Genomic DNA, 20,448 nt, shown 5'->3' with positions numbered 1-20,448 from the left:
AAATACTTTTCGTTGTTGAGCTGAAAAATTGTCCAACAAAAATGTTTCCGTTGTTATATTTTTTCTAATGCATTGTGCACAATGAAAACATACTTTCGTTGTGTAGTTGCATAATGGAAACATGTTTCCATTTTGTATACTAAATGCAAAAAAAATATAAATAAAATAGAAACATGTTTCTGTTGTTATTTTTGTCTGACAGCCGTAATAATTAAATGGTTAAGGACCTCAACCTAACTTGAAATTCAATATGCATGACTTATAACAATTATCAAACTTTATAGTCTACATTAAATGAATATAAACATTAGCTAGAGTTTTACCAAGTGTAAAATGAATACACATAACAATACTTAATACAAGAGGAGTTAAGTAAAAACAACTAATCCTCAGTGATGTTTACTACATATTGAGATTATATAGTTGAATGAAACATCAATGAGTTGAATTCTTGTATGTGTCGATGAATGAGTTTCACGTGTGGAATATGTACTCCATTGTGGTGCAATAGGAGGTAGGGGACAACCATCCTTCAAATACATCTATATTATCATAGAAAAATGGTAGGATTGAGGTAGTTAACAAATCAATTAAAGGTTACAATACTAAAAAAGTAGATGTTGTATACATGCACTAAGTGATTTATGCTAAAAAATCCAATTGCAATAAGGCATTGTTGTGCCACAAATGGTGTCGAACTCCTAAGTGAAAACAAAGTCCAACTTTGGAGCATAGATAAGGAAACCAAGACAACATGCAATGACATAAACCATGTTAGGAATGATTATTCACTTGTCAACGAATGCTATTGAGCCAAGCAGGACATCCAAAGAGTCTAATAGTTTAACCATTTTGTCAAGTGTGCCAAACAACTCAACATATTGAGAATTCCATATTTGACGTTCCTGAATCAAGTCTTGTCGAACTAGAGCTTATAATTTCTCACCCTAACCTAGTAAAGCTGCATTTGCCTTGTAACCATAATTCCCATTGGGTCTCACATCAAAAACTTTTAGATGTATTGTTGCAACAGATCAGGAAATTCCTCCATATAAGGGACTTTTTTGTTACTAACATCTTTGCAAGTCATACTTGGAGTTCTCGAACTACCATCAATCATATTCATTTCATTGACTCACTCCTACATTAAAGGTGTACATTTAGTAGATTCCATAGACTTTGGTGCACCCTTTGTTTTTACTTTCTCTGGAGGGGGACACAATGAAGTGGTATTTGAAAATGCAAGTTCATAAACCTTATTATTCAATGTTACTTTCCTGTCCATGTCAAGCTGTGAAAATCTATTTAACAATGTATCAACCTCATTTGTGAGAGTTAAGTCCCCTAAGAATCACCCGCGTCGTATGTACTACTAATTAATGACATCTTCCAATGCACATGAATAGACGACAAGGGTATTGAGCCACTGATATGACTATACCTAGCAAGTTCATAGGCACACGATAGACTATGAGTAGTTCTGAGTGTGTAGCCACAAGCAGAGCTGTCAACACCAATGGTTGTAGAATGATTCAACTCATCAAAGATTAAACTTTGTGCTTGTGTTGAAACAAAGTCCCATAGTCTCTTGTAAAATGGTTTATTAAACCTATGGTCAATCGTGTTGATGCTATTCTGAAATGACACCTTAAGTTCAATATGTTGCAGTATAAGCATGTTATTCATTGCATCCCAACAAGTATACAAATCTCTTATACTATCACGAAGCAACCTCTTTAGTCTTGTATGTGCACCTTCAACCCTGTAAAGCAATTTAGTGTAATTACACAACAAACAAAATGTGAAACAAGTACATAATTACAAAATTGTATCTATTAGTTGTTGTGTTTCCAAGATATATAATACGATTAGTCCATGCTTGTATAAATCTCTCCTTATGATGCAACAACCATGTATAGTAGACATACTCTTGAAATGTCAGATAACGTGTGCACATGTTTGTAAAGATTTTCAACTGATTCTCATGTATTTATTCATTAGTAAAATTCATCAAGCCTGCCCAAGCATCCATCAAAACCTCTTAATTTTCTACCTTAGTCACGAGCATCTTTCATTTTGCTCCGACATTCTTAGAAATGTGAAATTCACATAATAAGTTGGTTGAAGAAGGGAAGACAACCTCCAATTCCTTCATCAAAGCAAGATCTCTATCAATGTCAATCACCTAACACAACACATCATCCTTCACAAATAATCCTTTGACCATATTTAAATTCCATTCAAAATTTTCCGTCCTCTCAGATTGTAAATAAGCATATGCAACATAAAAAGTCATTTCTATTGAAGTCACACTAATAATCTCCAACAGCGAAAGACAATATTTGTTCGTCTTGCAAGTAGTATCACAAATCAATACTATTGGAAATGAATTTAATAGTTTGATGGAATCTGGATGAGACCATATTATATATTTGACAACATATTGAGTGTTCACTCTTCTAAACCAATATACATATTGGTCATGTTCTATCAACTTCATTAGATGTTATACCTCCGTTCTTGGATCCCTTTGTTTGTGCCAATATCTTTGTAATTTATTGCAGTCTTGATGGTGGTGACATTTTTCTAATCTTGATCTTTGATTGTCAACAAAATTTGACCAGACTTCATCATGTTTTTGGTCATTTAACTAAGCATAATTTTTTCTTCACAGTTTAAACGACCAACATACACATGTCCCAACAATATTTCACTAACTTTGTGGTTATGAACACCACAAATAATAAAAAGTTTCCAACCTACCTCTTCGAAAAACTTTCCTTTACTTTAAACGGACACACATTTTTTGGTTCTAGTGCTCTTGCAGACTAAATTATCCTTGCATTGCTTGTATGTTCCTCCAATTTCAAAACTCACTACATATATTTTCCTCCCATTTTCTGACCTATGAATGACAAGAACAAATCTAAAACTCTTCTCCGAATCTCGAACCCAATGTAACTAATTATCTTTATTTTCAAAAACCTAAAAAACAAAATATTTTTCTTCACTTAAGCAACACACACATACAAATATAAAATCAATCGTAAACTAATCAACATACCTCATTAGTCATGAAATGATTGGAAAAGTTAGTATAATCAAGTTAGGGGGGGGGGGGGTCAATTTCCAACCCATTGTCAGGATTTTCATGCATATTTTGAAAACCATGTGGCATTGTAACTTCATCAGAAAAAAATGTGTTCCAATCAATGTATTCTCTGGAAAGAACCATTCATAAAAAATCAAAAATATGACACAAAAATATTTCAACAAGAAAAAAAAACACTACTCAATGGAATCATAATTCCATTTTGTGTTGAAATCCAAATAACAATTAAATTATGATTCCGTTGTGTATTTGGAAAATTAAAAATAATACAAAATTGTTATTCTATTGTGTCTTTAACACAACAAAATTATGATTTCATTATGTAATTTTTTTCACTTAAGTTGGATGATTTGATGAGAGAGAAGAGAAGAGGTAAAGAAGTGATGGAGAATTGAGAGAAGGGAGAAGGGTTGAGGGTGTTGTGAAACAGAAAAAGATAAAATGGTCAAATCGCTATGATGGGTAGTGTAAATACCAATTTTGGTAGTGGCAATAGCAATGGCCATCTTGTAGGTGCCATCTGAAAGCTACCGACACCTTCTTTCTAACGCACGCACGCTTGCACGTGTCGTCCCTTTCCTCCGATCTCCCTGAAAATACCGCAACCCTTTGATCTCCGTTTAATTCCCTTTGCATCTGAAAGAAGAAACTCACAGTGGCTTACGGTCATCGATTTCATAGATCTATTAAGGTGCTATAACTTTTTATGGATTTTGCTTTCTTTGCTTGCTTCACTGATTTCCTAATTTTTTTTTGTATGCTGGAAATTCCTTAGTTTGAAATTTGTTGACTTAATTCTCTGTTTCTCCTTCCATTTAATTTGACTGTCACTGTGCTTTATTTAACTCTTTAAGTTAATTGTTCATTAGTGTGATTGATTGTTAATTGTACTGTAAAATCCGGGATAGTGTGATTGTGTTAAGTACAAGAGTTTAATTTTTGAAAATTTCCCTGTTAAATTCCACCCTCACCCTTATTTCAGATTATCTGGAATGGCAGCAATTTACAGTCTTTACATCATCAATAAATCTGGTGGATTAATCTATTATAAGGTATGGTTGTCTTAAATAGACTATTTTCTGTTGGGTTTCTAAGAAATTTATTCTATTAGCCTCTGAAATCGATGGCCGAAAAGCACTGTTGTTGTTGTTACTGTTTCTTTCTTGCTGTTTGATGAGCTAAAATTCTTGCATTGTTATCTAGGTCTCATATTTTAGACTGATCTTCAGCCATATGTTGAATCTTATGCTAAGTAGGATACGGCCTTAGTGGGAAGATGGATAGCAATGATAGCTTAATTTTCTTTCCAGTCTTTTGTTAAAGAATCAATTTCGATACTTCAGTTATAGTTGTAGTTAAGCTTTTCCTTTTACATGGAATCTGTTAGAGTTATGTTAATTCTTTTAATATTTAGGATTATGGGTCTGCTGGACGAATGGATACCAATGATAGCTTGCGGGTGGCGAGTTTATGGCACTCAATGCACGCTATCTCTCAGCAGTTATCACCTGTTTCAGGTTGTTTAGGAATTGAACTTCTCCAAGCAGATACATTTGATCTTCATTGCTTTCAATCACTGACTGGTAATTTTTTTAAGCATCAGTCTTCAACTCATGATCACATAAGCTTTATAATTTACTCCGTGAATAAAATGAATAGTTTATGCCTAACATCTTTACTTTTTACTCATTACTGGCTTTTGTTTTCCATGCACACACGTTTAAGGCCTGCAACTTGCTTGTAGTGGTAGTATGGCTAGGTTTCAATTAAAGATGGTTTGAGTATATGTTAGGTAATTCTACTCTACTGATAAGAAATAAATTGTGGAGATAATTTTCTGCCCATTCTTATTGAGACTTCAGATATTTAAAGAGTACTACAGCACTGCAAAGCACATAACCACAAAGCTGGTAATGGGCATAACAGAAATGCCACCTAAGATAACAGAATTCCACTAATATCCTAATGATTGTCTATCAGAAGGAGAGGGAATTCTTTAACAGCATCAGACATAATCCTCCAAATGAGTGGGCTTTTGGTTATCCCTTTGGGCCTGCTGTCTCCCTGGTTCAAATTGCTAACAACATACCAGAAGCTCTAGATAATTATGGGGAACATAAGTATTGCTTATATAAGGTGATTTTCAAACTTCAAAATATGAACATGATTGCTTTGGGATTATCTTGATTCCATCTAAAATCTCTCGATAGGCTAAACAGCTAAACCCCATTATAAGGTGAAGCCCAGCTAATACTTTAGTAGAGTTGAATGTATCGCAAATTTAGAATAACTTATTTTCATGGTTGCCTGACTTTTAGAGTAAAAAAAAAAACCCAGGAGCATTAAGTTGGAAGGCAGACTGGGTTATTGTTGCAATCAATACAACTAGCTCGTGTCATGGGACCCAATATATTGTTTGTATTTGGTTATTATTATTATTTTTGTTATTACATGCTTCTTTCATACAGTGTCATTTTCCTAGTAATGATTAATGAATCATGATCACCCATTGCTTGCTTCATTTTCTTGCAATCTACTCTTTTGACTTTTTATGCATGACAGAAAATTTCTCGTTCCTCTGGGTCACGCATGCACCTTGTGATTTGGATCAATGAACTTGAATTTGAGAGTTAACATTGTTCTAGATGTTTGGCTGCTGCTGTTTAAGTGTTTTCATGTGTTGCTTTATTATTTATGTTTGACACTTGTTAGTTTAGTGTCGCTATCTTCTCCTGTTTAGCAGTTCTATATTCGGTTAAATGTCTCTGACAAAATGAGCATGCAAGATTCCTCACCTTGTTTCCCCTAATATTGGTATTAACAAAATTGGTTCTTCTTCCATACAGGGACAAAATTTTTTGCGGTCTCGGAGCCTGGAGCACAACACATGGAAAGTTTATTGAAATTTGTCTATGAATTGTACACGGACTACGTTTTGAAGAATCCGTTCTATGAGATGGAGATGCCTATACGTTGTGAGCTCTTCGATATCAACCTAACACAGGCAGTACAAAAGGATCGTGTCACATTTTTGGGCCGATAAATTGATATCTGACCGTTTTCACATTTCTCTATTCTGATTAGTACATAATATAAAGATTGTCTTTCATATGCTTGTAAGGGATTGTGTTACAGCTCATAGCCTTTGTATTTGCTTTTTACACACAAATGAAGATTTACTATGTCTGAGGAATGACAAGTTTTCTGGCATCCGAGCAATGCTTTTCATATGGTGGTAGTTAGAAATTGCCTGTATGCCTGCATAGATCACCTTGGTGTATGGTTTGAGGACAGTGATGTTTGGGTTCTTGCATGATATTCAATTTGGTGTACCTGGTAATAGTTAGTTGCAATGTTCCATGTAACTCTTACTCAGCTGATTACTGGAAATTCCAATCAGTTTACTGTTCTCAACGATCCAAATCTGGTATAATACCGCCGACACAAAAATAATCACTTAGCATCTGCTTATTTTAGTGTTTTGTAAAGTGAGATGATAAGGTGTTCTGCACCAAGCGTTATTACCAAATCCGATATGCAGTGACCCATCTATATACATTAAATTTACTGGGTCCAATTGCTGAGAACAAATTTAGACATGGACTATATGTTAAAAGTTCGAAATTGGGTTTAAAGACGACTTTAAGGCTTAGAAAATAAGTTTTTGTAAATGTGATTTGTGTTTTTTTTTTGGGCTTATTTTCTACATTTTGATAATACTTTTTTATTACTATTATTTAGATTTGTTAATGGTAAGAATTATTTATATTCTTTTTTAAAAGTTAAGGATAAAATGTGTTTAATTAGTTTGTTGAAGGCAAAATTTGTAAAAAAAGAGTATAAGGTTGGAAATAAAGATACAATTAAGCCAAATAAAAAATAGATTTCAATCAGTAAAAAAAAAAATAGATTTCAAAGATGAAAAACAAACAAATGCTAAATTACATAATAAATTTCATGTTTACATTTGGTTTTGTGCTACCTTCGTGTAAGTTTAGATAGGTGTTTTGAATTGAGAAGAGGTACTTGAAAATAATCTCTATTCAATCCTTTTATATGACAACAATGTTCTTAATATGATAATTACTCATCAAAGATGAACTTAATTTTCACGGGTTCATGTGGAAAATTGCAAAAAAATGGCAAAACTCTCTAGTTTAATTGATGATTGGCACTGCCAGGTAGGTTATGGAAACTACTACTGTTGCTCTCCCGGTTCAGAAACTTAAATGAGTTAGATAGTTGTTTTACTTACCAACCATTATATATGGCTTGCATTATTTTACTTAAAAGAATAAATGGTGTATGTATTGATAGTGTAAAGGATCTTTACATTTTTATTTAATTATAAATTGATATATATATATATATATATATATATATATATATATATATATATATATATATATATATATATATATTAGATTTATTAAATTTTATAATAATTATTTTTAAAATTAAAAGAAATTATAATTTTTAATTTGGTGATAGTGTAAATATTTTTTACATTGACACTGCTTAGATATTAAAAATTATGTATCTATCTTACACTTTATTTAAGTTTCATTTAATTTAGAGTAAATGTGGTTCTCAAAAAATACATGTGACATGAAGTTAATATAGTCACCTATAGTATGAAATAATCATTAATTAAAGAACTAAATTGATGTTCAGTTTAAATATTAAATGACTAAAATTGATGTTTAAAATTCTCAGAGGAGTAAACTAATTTGAGTGCTTACTTCTACTATGAGATAGTCATCATTTTTCGGGGTTAATTGTACAATGGTTTTCTTATGCATATTTCTATCTAATTTATTAACAAGTTTATATCGATCAGTTCACGTTTGTCACATGCTATAAATTCGCTAGTAGCTAGATAAAAATATTGTTGCACTTTTGAAAAAAACGAAATGACCATTTCAAATTAATCAAACTTGAAAGACGAAAATAAGATGGTAACATTATTTGATTAGAAAAAAAAACATTTTATTTTCAATAAAAATTACAAAAGTACATTACCTTATTTTTTTATTTTTAAAGATTGATATAAAAAGATGAAAATAAAAATAATAGGATATTATTTTTTTCAAACTAAACACATTCAATGTTGCCATTGGTTACTGGTTAGTATAACTTCAAATTAATAGATCTTTGTTATTATTGTGGTTTCCTTAAAAGAAAAAAAGCGAATAATTCTTGTGATTTGTTGTGTTTATGTGCTAAGATTGAACTCGCATTAGCAATCATGGGAGAAAACTCGACCACAAAACATTGCACACAAGCTTGGTGCGAATAATATTTCTCCTCCCCTCATTCCTCAACAGGGAAAAACATTGCACAGCTAGGCTAGTTTTGTGGACATAAATGATACAAAGTTTGGATTTTATTTTCCTCTACCTATATAGACACAAATGTTAAATTTATTTTTAAGATACTTTTGTTGAATTTCATGAAAACCTTCATTCTATTGCTTGACTATGACCCACATATTATTGCTACAATTTTTCATCATATTTACAAACTGCAAGGGTTAAAAAGTATATACACATATTTGGAGTTTCCTCAGTGTGTGAGAGGAGAACCCTACCCTTCACAAGTGCCCAATTTGGTTCCATATGTGTGTTCATAATTCAACTGTCCTTGACCAAAACACTACCATGCACCAAGGTCATCCACAAGTTCCTTTACCATAAAAATGGGACCGAATTTGGGACAATCCCTTGTGAAGGGAACTTTCATTGATCCCTAAACCAACAGCAGAAACCAAACAAATCTGGTATGTCTTATATTGAGTTTCTTTTATAATTTAATACTAGAGACTTTGCTATTTCATCACTAGTTTCGTTACTGCCTTTCTAGCCTACATTTCCCCATCTTTTGGTAATTATTATGTTTTATGTTCAAATTTTTAATATGCCCTCCCTCCCCTAATGTCGTTTTCTTATGGAAATCCCCCCCTAATGTCTCAAAATTGTCCATACCTATACCTTTACACTAGGACTATAAGAAATAGCGTTGCATCATCATAGAAGGTTCATTTCATATATGTTGTTAGGAGATGAAATTTTTAATATTTTAATTTTATAGTAAGCTGCTTTTAAATTGGATTTACGCGTACGTTACGCGTATGTAATCAATCCCTAGGGAAGGTTTCATACAAGATCCAAATTAACCTACCAAAGGGGCCATATTCCTTTGGGAATGTGACAAAATTGGTTTTTTGAAAGGGAAAAAAATATATATTACAGTGGCTCCAAATTTAGGGAGGATTCTTTGTCAAGTTCATTTACATATGTACTAGTTAATTTATTATCATATATGATTGATTGGTCCATAAAATCTTAGAAGAAAAAAGAAAAAAAAAAGAAAAATAATAAAGAAGGACACGGATTAAGATTTAAGAGAAGGCCAAACCGGAACTTGCATGTGCCCCTAACATGGTAGGGTCCAGTATAATTTCATCAGCTACTGTGGGATTTCTTTCTCTACTTTATGTAGTTAGGAATAAGAAATGACAATTAGCATTGGCTTTCTTCCCAATATCCATTCTAAGCTAGACTTTAATAATAACATGACAAACAAATCCCTGTCTATTGTGTCACATAAAATATATTTTAGATGCTGTTTTATGTGGACTAATAATGATGGTATACCAGAAAATAATGATATGCAAATTGAATTGATAAAGGGAGCCTAAAACGAATTTTGAAACATAATCTATCAAAAATATAATACAAAGGCTGTTTTATGTGGATTAATGATCATATACCAGAAATGATTATTGGCAAATTGAATTGATAAAGGGTCTAACAGGAATTTTGAAACATAATCTACCAAAAATATAATACAAAGGCTGTTTTATGTGGATTAATGATCATATATCAGAAATGATTATTGACAAATTGAATTGATAAAGGGCCTAACAGGAATTTTGAAACATAATCTACCAAAGTATATATAACAATAAAATAATCTATGCACGGTTACGTAATGCCATTGACAAATAACTGTCTTTTTAATTAAGTATGTGATTCAAATTTAATTATCAAGTTGGTGAGCATGAAAACATATTTATTAAAAGAGATTAATCCCTTAAATAAATATTAGTATTTTTGAGATATTAATTTTTGACGCTTGACTAAAAATATCCTAAGTTCAAATAAATAAATACTTAAATGTGTTTTGTTTCTTCAAATTTAAAACACTAATATTTTTTGTCCCCAAATTTAAATTTTTTTTATAGTCCTTTAATTTTAAAAAATACTCTTTTTAGTTATGACTAATTTTTAGTAGTTCGGATGTACAATTGATAGTCATTTTTGAATACAAGAAACACTAAAAAAATATTTTTTTTTTAAATTGAAAGACTAAAAGAATACATTTAAATTTGGGGACCAAAAATAACAATGACATAAATTTGAGAGATAAAAAATATATTTAATTCATAAATAAATAAAATAAATGAAGCTTTTTTTTTAAGTATAATCACTTGGATTTAAGTGGCTAGGATAGCTGGAAATTGAAGTGGGCATTTTTTTTATTAAATTCATTAATTAAGTACATAAAAAGAAACAGAGTCTTATTAAAAAAAAAACAGTCTTATAACAATAGCATAGATTATCAGTTTTATGATAATGCCATAATTATAACATAAAGTGAGAAAACTTTATGGAGATGTTCTAAATTCTCCAGAATTCGAACATGCAGGCTCACATGAATGGAGTATGGTTTCTCATTATACATTGTTTACTAATTTCTATTATTCAGCTGGAGCTCATTAAAAGTGAAAAGAAAAAGAAAAAGAAGCACGAGATGAATATTAATAGACTTTCTGTTCATGAGTGTAAGCATACATGTGAGATTAATTCACATCTCTTCTGTCCTTATCAAAGGAAGTTGTTACCACGAAAATGATATGAAAATAAATTGACAAATATGTGAAAGAGTTCTCACACAGGTCAGAAGCTATTTTCTCTTTTATTTGATTTGAAAGCAAATATGACACTCTCCAAAGCATTTTATGCAAAATAATAGCCATTGCACTGTCCTTGCATTGTCAATGTCATTTAGAGCAAGCAAAGAAGAATTATGTATTATACTTTAATTTCAAATATATCATGTGATCATGCTCCCATGCTTATATAGTATTATACTGTTTTTGTAGCAATTGAGAATTGATTATTCATTAATAATCAACACGGTTTACAAATTGGTTACCTCATTATTAAAAGTGAAGCTAACTACTTTAAGACAGCAACCATCGTAGCTTATTTTAATTCTCCGTTATGAACAGAATAGGACAGTTTAACTAATAAAATAACAGAATAAATGGATCAAACAAAAAGAAAAAAAAAAAGCTTTTGAAATAGACCGACATGCTATAGTTTTGTATTCTCGAAGGAAATTTCTCCCTTTTTTTTTACAGCCAACAAAGGAAATTTCTAAACGTATACTTTTTTTGAGTAAATTTACCCACCTGTACTTCGTCGGTTGTTAATAATATTATATGACTTTTTTGGGTGAATAATCATATGAAGTGAGTACAAAGGAAGTATCTTGGAATGATCCTATTCTTAAATAAAAAATGTTCTGTAGAGTATAATTAACTGAACTACCAAACTAATAATTGAAAAAGATGCGGTTGAACCTGAACGGCAAAAGTTCGCTTATATTTTTTTTAGGGTTATGGATTTTGGACGTTTTAGTAATTTGAAAACCAAACCATAAAAAAAAAATCCATTTCTTGAATCATTATTTTACTCTTATCTTTCATCCGTGTCACTTCTTGATGTCAGACCAAAATAATCTCTCATAATTAAATTAATGTTTTGATATGAACAGCTTAATTTTAGTTAAACCAAAAAGAAGCACAAACTAATTTTAATATAAAATAAACTCATAATCTTTTGAATAATTTTTCTATAAAAAATTATACAATACACCCTCAAGTTAGGGTGTGTCTATGCACCTTGAATGTGTTATGATTGAATATGAACAGAATAAATACACATCACCAATGATAACATTCAAAGTGCATAGATTAATAGTATAAATGCACCAAAAGCTCCAGCATATAAAGAAAATAGCAGAATCCTTTATTTTTCTAAAACTCGAACTCCTCTGCTTACAGATAAACATTGAATTCGAGTCTTCTACAAACCATGAAAAGAAAAAAAAAGTTGCTTTATCTTTAAAAAGAATATAAAGAAAAAAGAAAAACAGATTATGAGAGTGATATTAAAAATGCCATGTTATCTTGTCTTGGACTGGTCAGCATAGCATCCGAAATGTAGGCTTTCAACATAGTCAATACTAGTTTCTTCTGGCCATTGCATGGCATGTGACCATAACATACATAAAAGTCAGCAAAACATATCCACAATGTTTGCCTCATCCCATGTGCCACATACATTTGTTTCATCACCTTATTAAGAACCCTTTAGAAAATAAAAAACACAAGAAAACAACTAAGAACATGAATAAAGATCCTTAGATATCCTCCATCTCCAGATTCCTATGTAAATTTAATTTTCTTTCATTAACAAATTACTGACACGAGATATGATGGTAGCATACTCGTGAAACATGTTGTCAGACAAGATCATCAAGAATACCTGGTCTCAATATAATTCTAAATTTTTAGAAGAGTCTAAATTCAATCATATATTAATGTTAATTTTGTTAATTAAAATTTGGTGCCAGGTAGAAACCAATGAACTAGGACTTGTCCCCAAGAAGGGAGAAAAGGAAACAGCCACATTGATTTTTAGAATTTGCTGTGGTTGTTAAGATAGCTGTTAGTTTCATTTATCACTTTTAACCCTTTTTTTCTCTTAATTCCATTAATTACTATTAAGTAAATTCTAATAATTTATTTACACATATATGACATCTCCAAAAAGGTTTTAAGAAATACTTATAAGACTGCATATAATGGTTTTGTCCACACATGTTTTGTGCGTGTCAAAAACAAACTCAATTAGTGAGAGTAATATCTGCAGCACCTAATATGGACATGATCTTCCACCAAATAGAAGCTCCCCCTTTAATGTAATTAAAAAATTCTCAGTGGGAATGGTCAAGTAATTTACATACGAGGGTTATTACCTTTGTGTGTGAAAACCATTGCTACCAATTACCATGCACAGTTTTGTCCAACTGGAAGCAAATGCAAGGCTGTTTCTATTAAATTATCAACCGAACTCTTCAACTATATTCAAGAACTGAAAATATAATAAACAAAATAAAGTAAAAAAAAAAATGAACACGTTATTGTGATCTTTCCTATGTGGCACATTCTCAAGCACAGAGAAGATACTATACTATCTTCTCATTTAGACCCTTGAATATTGGAAAAGGGGAGCTGCACCATGCAAATGTCCTAAGTAGCTTCTACTTTTGATTTTGTGTAGATAGACAGATACTTCCCCATGTGCTAAGATACTGTTTATCATTTCTTAAGACCCTACACATTTCAGTTCAAAGTGCAATTTAGCTTTTGAATCTTTTATCATTGGGACTCTTAACACCATGCACGAGCTAATCATACCTATGCTCTTATCCATTTATCCATTATATAAAATGAAAAAAAAATGCCAGCAACATATTTTTTAAAACGCACACACACACTCTATCATTCATTCAAACTTATTTAAAATTATAAAAAAAAACTTGTCTTATTTAATGGATCACATTAATAATTTTATAATTTTAAATAAATTTTAACTAATAATAAATAATATATATTAGAAAAAAATGTCTGAGACTGTGTTGCTAACATTTTGCAAGGGAAAAAGATAATCTAATGAAAAAGAAAAAAAATGTTGGTTAAACTATTGGCTACAAAAAAAAAAAGTTATTAGTGCTGGTCTATAAAGTTGGGAAGAAAGATAGTTGGGGTTGCATGTGGAGGGGTGTGGCCCACAATATTAGCGGTTAGGAACCCCAACTAGAACCAGCGCATGTGCACTTGATTTGTCACTTGTTCTTTGGCTTTTGGAAGAAATAAAAAAAAGCACGCTTATGTGGAAGTTAGTAATAAGAAAAAAAAGTAAGATGTTACTTATAAATAGAGGCCCCCCTTGAAGCACTTTACCTCACAGCAGAGCAAAAGAAAGAAAGAAACTGCAACTTCCTCTGTTTTGCTCCCCTGTTTAGGCCTTTTCATAAGCTTAGAATGACACACAAGGAATTTTCCATTGCTCTAGTGACTCTCATTGCTGTTCTCTTTGTCAACATGAACATCCAAGGTGCCACTGCTGACTATGGTAGTTGGCAGAGTGCTCATGCCACTTTTTATGGCGGGGGTGATGCTTCTGGCACAATGGGTGAGTTTAACCTCTCATTTTTTTTCTACTTCTATGTTTTGAGATAATATTTTTTAGACACCAAATAATGCTAATATTTTCTTAACACTTTAATTTTTTTATTTTATTTCTTTTCTTGTCACATATAACATCTTTATTTTTGTCTCTAGTATTTTTTTTAAGAGTTTACTAGTATAGAGTGTTCATGCATTATTTTTCATGTTTTGATAACAAATGCTAAAGAAAATGGAATGAAATGAGATGAAAGGAAAACAAGTGGAGGGAATGGAGTTCTAATGTTTCTATTTAGTAAAATAAAAGGTGATTCCATATCATACTTTCAAATTAAGAAAAAAAAATAGTGCTTGAAATGTATTGCTTCAAATTCCATTCAATGCATCTTACTATAAAGAAGCCAAACAATGAAAGCAAATATCATTTTGTTACATTTCACTTCATTGTGTTTCTTTTCATCAATATTCAATATTGCCCAGAGTTGCAATTTTAGTAGAAGAGAAAATAGGGGTATTAGTGAAATTGTACACATCTTGAACTAGGCCCGTTTATTTAAGCTACTCGTTTAGGTGTCATATTACTATTTACTCGTGCCCACATTAGCAGTAGCAACACTTTAACAACTAAATTATATAATATGAAAGTATTTAGTATAATTTTTGGATTATGTCTCAAATGATAAATAAATTGTCAGTCACATGTCAAAGGTTTCAGTTATGTGAAGTTCCTTGCAATTGTTTGCTCTAGTCATACCTATATGTGCACGAGGAAAAATAAAACATTACTACATATAGGTTTTAATACTACTCTTTTTTATCTTTGTCAAGAAACTCTTTTGTTTATTTGTTTTTTTGTTAGAGTGTGTTTATTGAAAGTTGAGTTGATGAGTTGTATGTTTATGCTTTGTATTTTATACATGCAGGTGGAGCATGTGGGTATGGAAATTTGTATAGCCAGGGCTATGGAACTGACACTGTGGCTCTAAGCACTGCTTTGTTCAACAATGGCTTAAGCTGTGGATCTTGCTATGAAATGAGATGTGATGATGACCCAAGATGGTGCAAACCTGGCTCCATTACTGTAACTGCCACTAACTTCTGCCCCCCAAACCCTTCTTTGCCTAACAACAATGGGGGTTGGTGCAACCCTCCTTTGCAACACTTTGATATGGCTGAACCTGCCTTCTTGCAAATTGCTGAATATAGAGCTGGAATTGTGCCTGTTGCCTTTAGGAGGTAATTGAAGCCATAAATTTGGAAATGCTTTCAAGCTTATAGGTCACATTTAATTCATACACAACCGTATTACCTAATTTATGAAAAAGTTAGGAGGTTAAATGTTGAAAACTAATTCCTCCCCGTTGAAAACCTCATAAAGGTATAGCACTTATTCTCATTTTAGCACATGGCCATTATTATGACCATATGAAAATCGGTGTTACTCCTACCAAACTTCACCTTCTAGCTTATGTATCAAATTAATCTCAACTTAAAAGACTTGAATAACATAACTACTTTGTGTATATAAATAATTTTTATTCAGAAGAATAAAATAAATAACTTAGTCATTGTCGAAAAACTCGAATAGATATTTTAACACCATCATGAATTGTTATGTATGTGCACGTAATACTGACTATTAATTTTCTCATAAATGATTGAGATTACTGAATTTATCCCGGATATTCAATTTTCAATTTTCATATGGTTAACTACTTCAAAACTAAACTATACTTTTGGTGATGATGGCAGGGTTCCTTGTGTGAAAAAGGGGGGAATAAGGTTCACAATCAATGGCCACTCATACTTCAACCTAGTTTTGATCACCAATGTGGGTGGAGCTGGTGATGTGAATTCAGTGTCCATCAAAGGGTCCAAAACTGGGTGGCAACCCATGTCAAGGAATTGGGGGCAAAATTGGCAGAGCAACTCATACCTCAATGGACAATCCCTCTCTTTTCAAGTCACCACCAGTGATGGTAGAACTGTGACAAGCTTCAACGTGGCACCAGCCAATTGGCAATTTGGCCAGACCTTCCAAGGAGGCCAATACTAGAGACATTATTGCAAATTTACAATGGGGGGTAGAAAATAGTGCAACAAAAAAAAATGTTTGTATACCTATTATTAATCACCTCATTGGAAGAACCATTAAAAGTGTCATTAATAGGTATTGATTCTTGTAACTGTGATTCTGAAAGGCCAGTGTTTTTTATTTTATTGGTCTAAAAAGTAGCTGAGGTGTTTATATAGCACCCGCTGGTCACTTCGCATATAATATACATATATGGAGAGAGTTACGCGTTATCTTGTGTGCGGTGGTGCTACTTTTCTTCAATTCAAGTTAATTAATAATTATATTCATGAGAGAGATCTTTTTGCTTGAAATATTTGCTTCATATATCTCATAAATTATGAGTTGTTAAATGATTAAATCAATTTGATTAGTATTACTCTGTTTATTGTTATTAAATTAAAAAAAAACTAACCTTTTCCTACTTTTGTATAATATGATAAAAAAAGTCAAGTGTGCTTTTAGTTCATTGAAGAGTACTAATAACATACTCTTTTAACTCTTTTCCAATACATTTACTCCTATTGATTAGAATTTGTGTGAGTCTTAATAGTTTGAGAATGAGATCCACCAAACGAGGAATTAAAATGAAATTTACATAAAGTTTACCAAACAGAAAAGAAAGTATTTAAAAAATGTTTAACATAGTTTTTTTTTTTTGGCATTTCGTCCATTCTGTGTAGCAAAGAAAATTGGAAATTTGGTATTCATGATTTGATAAATGATATTTTGTAGTTATGATGTGAAAATTGAGTTTTCATGCAATAGGTGAAGCCTATTATGACGTGCACGTTTCGGGTCTAAGAACTTCTGCTTCAGTGATTATGAATGGGATTTAATTTGACTTATTTCTTTTTTGTCCTGAGGATACCTACTATTTCACGAGGCAGAGTCTAATCAATTAATATGAAGCACATGCCAGTAAATTTAGGAACATCTTAACCGCTTCACATTTAATTTATTTTCTTCAATTTTTTTTGAAATAATTTGTTATTTATTTTATTTGTTAATTTACTTACACATGACAGCTTGATTTTTTTTTTTTCAAAAGCGTGTTTGCATGAAAAATTGAAATTCGTGATGAATAGTATCCTAAATATATAGGATTATTTTTTTTAATATATAAGAATCAAACTCATATAACAGAAAATTTACAACAAGACTCACAGATTCCGTAACATCTCTTTTTTCATAAAATAAATTAAAAGGTATTTTATTTAAAAATAAATAGAGTTTTAGAAATAATTTTATTAATTAAAATAATGGTTTGAAGAAAAATAAAAATGATGTTTTGTTTATTCATTTGATAGAGAGTAAAATAGAGTTCATTTTTATAAAATAATAAAATAATGAAAAAATAGAGTAAATAATAAGTTAAAAATACCATAGCTATGAATAGACATATTATGTCAGTTTTACATCTCTACACTTTCTTCATCTCAAATTCGTTTTTTCTTTTTCCTTTTTCAAAACCCTTTCTTTTTTCTGCGTACACTCAAACTTGTTCCAGTAAAACTATGATTTTGGACTCGTTAACCGTTTTCGTTGTGAAATTTGAACACCAAGTTTGAAACTCCTTTTTGCACATTCCCACCGTTGGGATTTGAGAAATAATTTTTGGCGGGAGAGAAATGTCTCTCACACAGAGATAGTGAAATGGAGGCTCCAATTCCTTCTCCTTCTCTCTAATGCTTGGAAACCCTAGAGGTAAAGGATGAGTTTATCACAATTGGGGTTAGGATGAACATGTGTAGAGATCTTTAGAGGATCAAATTGGAATTTATTTTGGGATGTTTACTGTATTGTGATTTTTCCTTTTATGAATATAATTACTAGATTGTTGTGTTTGACGGACCAATTAATGTCTTGATGCCAATTGGTTGATAAAATTGAGTGCTTTTATTGTTTTCATGTTTTTGACCTATGATTTTGATTCATTTGATTTTAATATGATTATGTGAAATTGTTTGAGGGGTTTGATCATATGAACATAACATATTAATATTATTATTGTATGACATGTTAATAATGCATGAGGCGTGATAACATGTTGTCTTGGGATTATGGAAGTGTGATGAATTATGTGTAAGTGATAAGTTGAGTATGTGTTAAATTGTGAGATCAGACATGTGTATTGAGATGTTGTGTGCATTGAGTTATGAGCTATGAACCGTATAATCGCATTTCTATAAGATCCTTTAAGGGTGACGAGCTAATGCTCGTCGATTATTATGATGAGATCCATTGTGAGAACCCGATGAGTTTAATCACTTTGAGATGCGACAAGTTAAAATTATTTTGAGAATAATTGAGAAATTGTGTGTTTTGTATAGTTCATAGATAAGGTCTGCATGCTAAAATGTTTTCTGAGTTGGACTTGAATTAGGAGGGAGATGCTCTGACGAACTTTTCAAAGTGTAGGCTTTGGGGGTAAATACACTCAGTTTGAATGTTCCTTGAAGCCTATACTGATCCCATATGGTTTGAGCGTTCTCGCTAAATAGAATGACCCTAGCTGGTCTCCTTATGATTTTACCTAGTGAGGGTGACTTGACTTACTAGTGTATGATTTGTCTTGTCATGTACTCTTGGACGTTCGATGAGGTTTTTTACTAACATAATACCACATTGCATATAGGGTTGAATCTTAGTATATTTGTTGCATAACATTTGTGTATTGATAAATATTGATTGTTTGAGTGATATTGTGTTTTGATCCCTGAGTATGTGAATGACGTGAAAATGTGTGAGAAGTGTAGTGTTGAGATGTGATGTCATGTGATAAGTGGTGGAATGACATGAGTTGTGTTAAAGTAAGTTGTATTTCATTTATATGATATATATATATATATATATATATATATATATATATATATATATATATATATATATATATATCTATGTTGTCATGTTTCTCTCCATTAGTTAGAAATGTGATAACTCACTCCCTGTGTGTTGTTTATGTTTGGATCCTATGATGATCTTAAACTTTGTGTTTGTGGGAGCAGATGATTAGGTGGATGACTATGGAGGACCTCATGTTAGAAGATGCTGGAACACAATGCTATGATAGGATGTGACATTGGGACATGGAATTCTGTATTAATTGCCTGATGTTCTAGGCATGTAGTTTTTATCATTTTGTTTCATATGCTGAGTCTGTTCATTCTTTAGAGTTTTGGATGATCTTGTTTTGAGTCAGAGATATTTTTAATAAGTTTTATTTGGTAACAGTGAAGTAAATATGACCTTTTTACCCATATGAATTTGTTTAAGTGATTTGAATAAAATTGATTTAATTAAATTTTAGATTTTTATGTTTTTCTTAAGTATATGTATGTCGGGTAAAAGATGTCACAGACACTATTTTATTTAATCAATTGAATTAGACCTCATAGTAAATATACATGAGGAAAGTTCAAGTAAAATTTAATTTTAAGATGTTGAATTTCAATTAAAGTCTATGGTCAAATTGATTTCTTAAAGAAAAAGGAATAAAAGAAACATTACTTTTCAAGAAATATATTCCCATTTGTAAAGTCTAGATACATACTTGGTTGAAATTATAGACACAAGCCAACAAGGACCTGCTCCTAGTAAAATAGGTACTTTGTCTGGTGGGTTTGGGGTATGTAGACACCTATTCTCATTTATGGAGGAAACTATATGGAAAGCTCCTTCTCCCAAACAAATATAAGCAATTTCATTCATGTGGCTAGTTTGTAGGGATATTCTGCCACCCAAATCCTACAATTTGTTTTTGTGATTGTCATGAAGATATATACTTCTTTCCATATATTCTATGTACATGTTTTGTGGTCCTTGAAATCATGCATGGAAATATGTATAATTTGGCTTCCAACTATTGGAGGTACCTTTGTGGAGCATGATATAAAATTCCCCTCTAGTGATGCTTGATCAGTTCAAGTTGTCTAATAA

General features: G+C 31.5%; 2 protein-coding genes across 3 annotated transcripts; both read left to right on the top strand.

Moving 5' to 3' along the window:
* The first annotated feature begins 3,627 nt into the window (after nucleotides 1–3,627).
* On the top strand, nucleotides 3,628–6,510 carry LOC100499663 (uncharacterized). 2 transcript variants are annotated; one of them, NM_001363259.1, is made up of 4 exons: nucleotides 3,628–3,803; nucleotides 4,095–4,164; nucleotides 4,527–4,695; nucleotides 5,959–6,510. In NM_001363259.1, the coding sequence occupies exons 2-4, from the start codon at nucleotides 4,105–4,107 to the stop codon at nucleotides 6,153–6,155; spliced, it is 426 nt and encodes a 141-aa protein (NP_001350188.1). In that variant the 5' UTR covers nucleotides 3,628–3,803; nucleotides 4,095–4,104; the 3' UTR covers nucleotides 6,156–6,510. The 2 variants fall into 2 exon arrangements, with proteins under 2 accessions (NP_001350188.1, NP_001237972.1); NM_001251043.2 differs by lacking the exon at nucleotides 4,095–4,164.
* A 7,698-nt stretch (nucleotides 6,511–14,208) lies between these two features.
* LOC100499976 (expansin-A4) lies at nucleotides 14,209–16,690 on the top strand. The gene is made up of 3 exons (NM_001317416.2): nucleotides 14,209–14,442; nucleotides 15,359–15,671; nucleotides 16,188–16,690. Exons 1-3 carry the CDS (start codon nucleotides 14,292–14,294, stop codon nucleotides 16,489–16,491), a joined length of 768 nt encoding a protein of 255 aa, NP_001304345.2. The 5' UTR covers nucleotides 14,209–14,291; the 3' UTR covers nucleotides 16,492–16,690.
* Nucleotides 16,691–20,448: the final 3,758 nt, after the last annotated feature.

This window comes from Glycine max, chromosome 11, assembly GCF_000004515.6.
Source record: "Glycine max cultivar Williams 82 chromosome 11, Glycine_max_v4.0, whole genome shotgun sequence".
In the NCBI taxonomy this organism is placed as follows: Eukaryota; Viridiplantae; Streptophyta; class Magnoliopsida; order Fabales; family Fabaceae; genus Glycine; species Glycine max.
The sequence above is the reverse complement of the archived record's forward strand: the minus strand, read 5'-3'. Positions and strand labels throughout refer to the sequence as shown.

Coding starts and splice junctions, on each gene's coding strand:
- LOC100499663 (NM_001363259.1), top strand. CDS start 4,105: ATGGCAGCAATTTACAGTCTTTACATCATCAATAAATCTGGTGGATTA. Junction 4,165..4,526: donor GTGGATTAATCTATTATAAG/GTATGGTTGTCT, acceptor TTTAATATTTAG/GATTATGGGTCTGCTGGACG. Junction 4,696..5,958: donor TTGCTTTCAATCACTGACTG/GTAATTTTTTTA, acceptor TCTTCCATACAG/GGACAAAATTTTTTGCGGTC.
- LOC100499976 (NM_001317416.2), top strand. CDS start 14,292: ATGACACACAAGGAATTTTCCATTGCTCTAGTGACTCTCATTGCTGTT. Junction 14,443..15,358: donor TGATGCTTCTGGCACAATGG/GTGAGTTTAACC, acceptor TTATACATGCAG/GTGGAGCATGTGGGTATGGA. Junction 15,672..16,187: donor GTGCCTGTTGCCTTTAGGAG/GTAATTGAAGCC, acceptor TGATGATGGCAG/GGTTCCTTGTGTGAAAAAGG.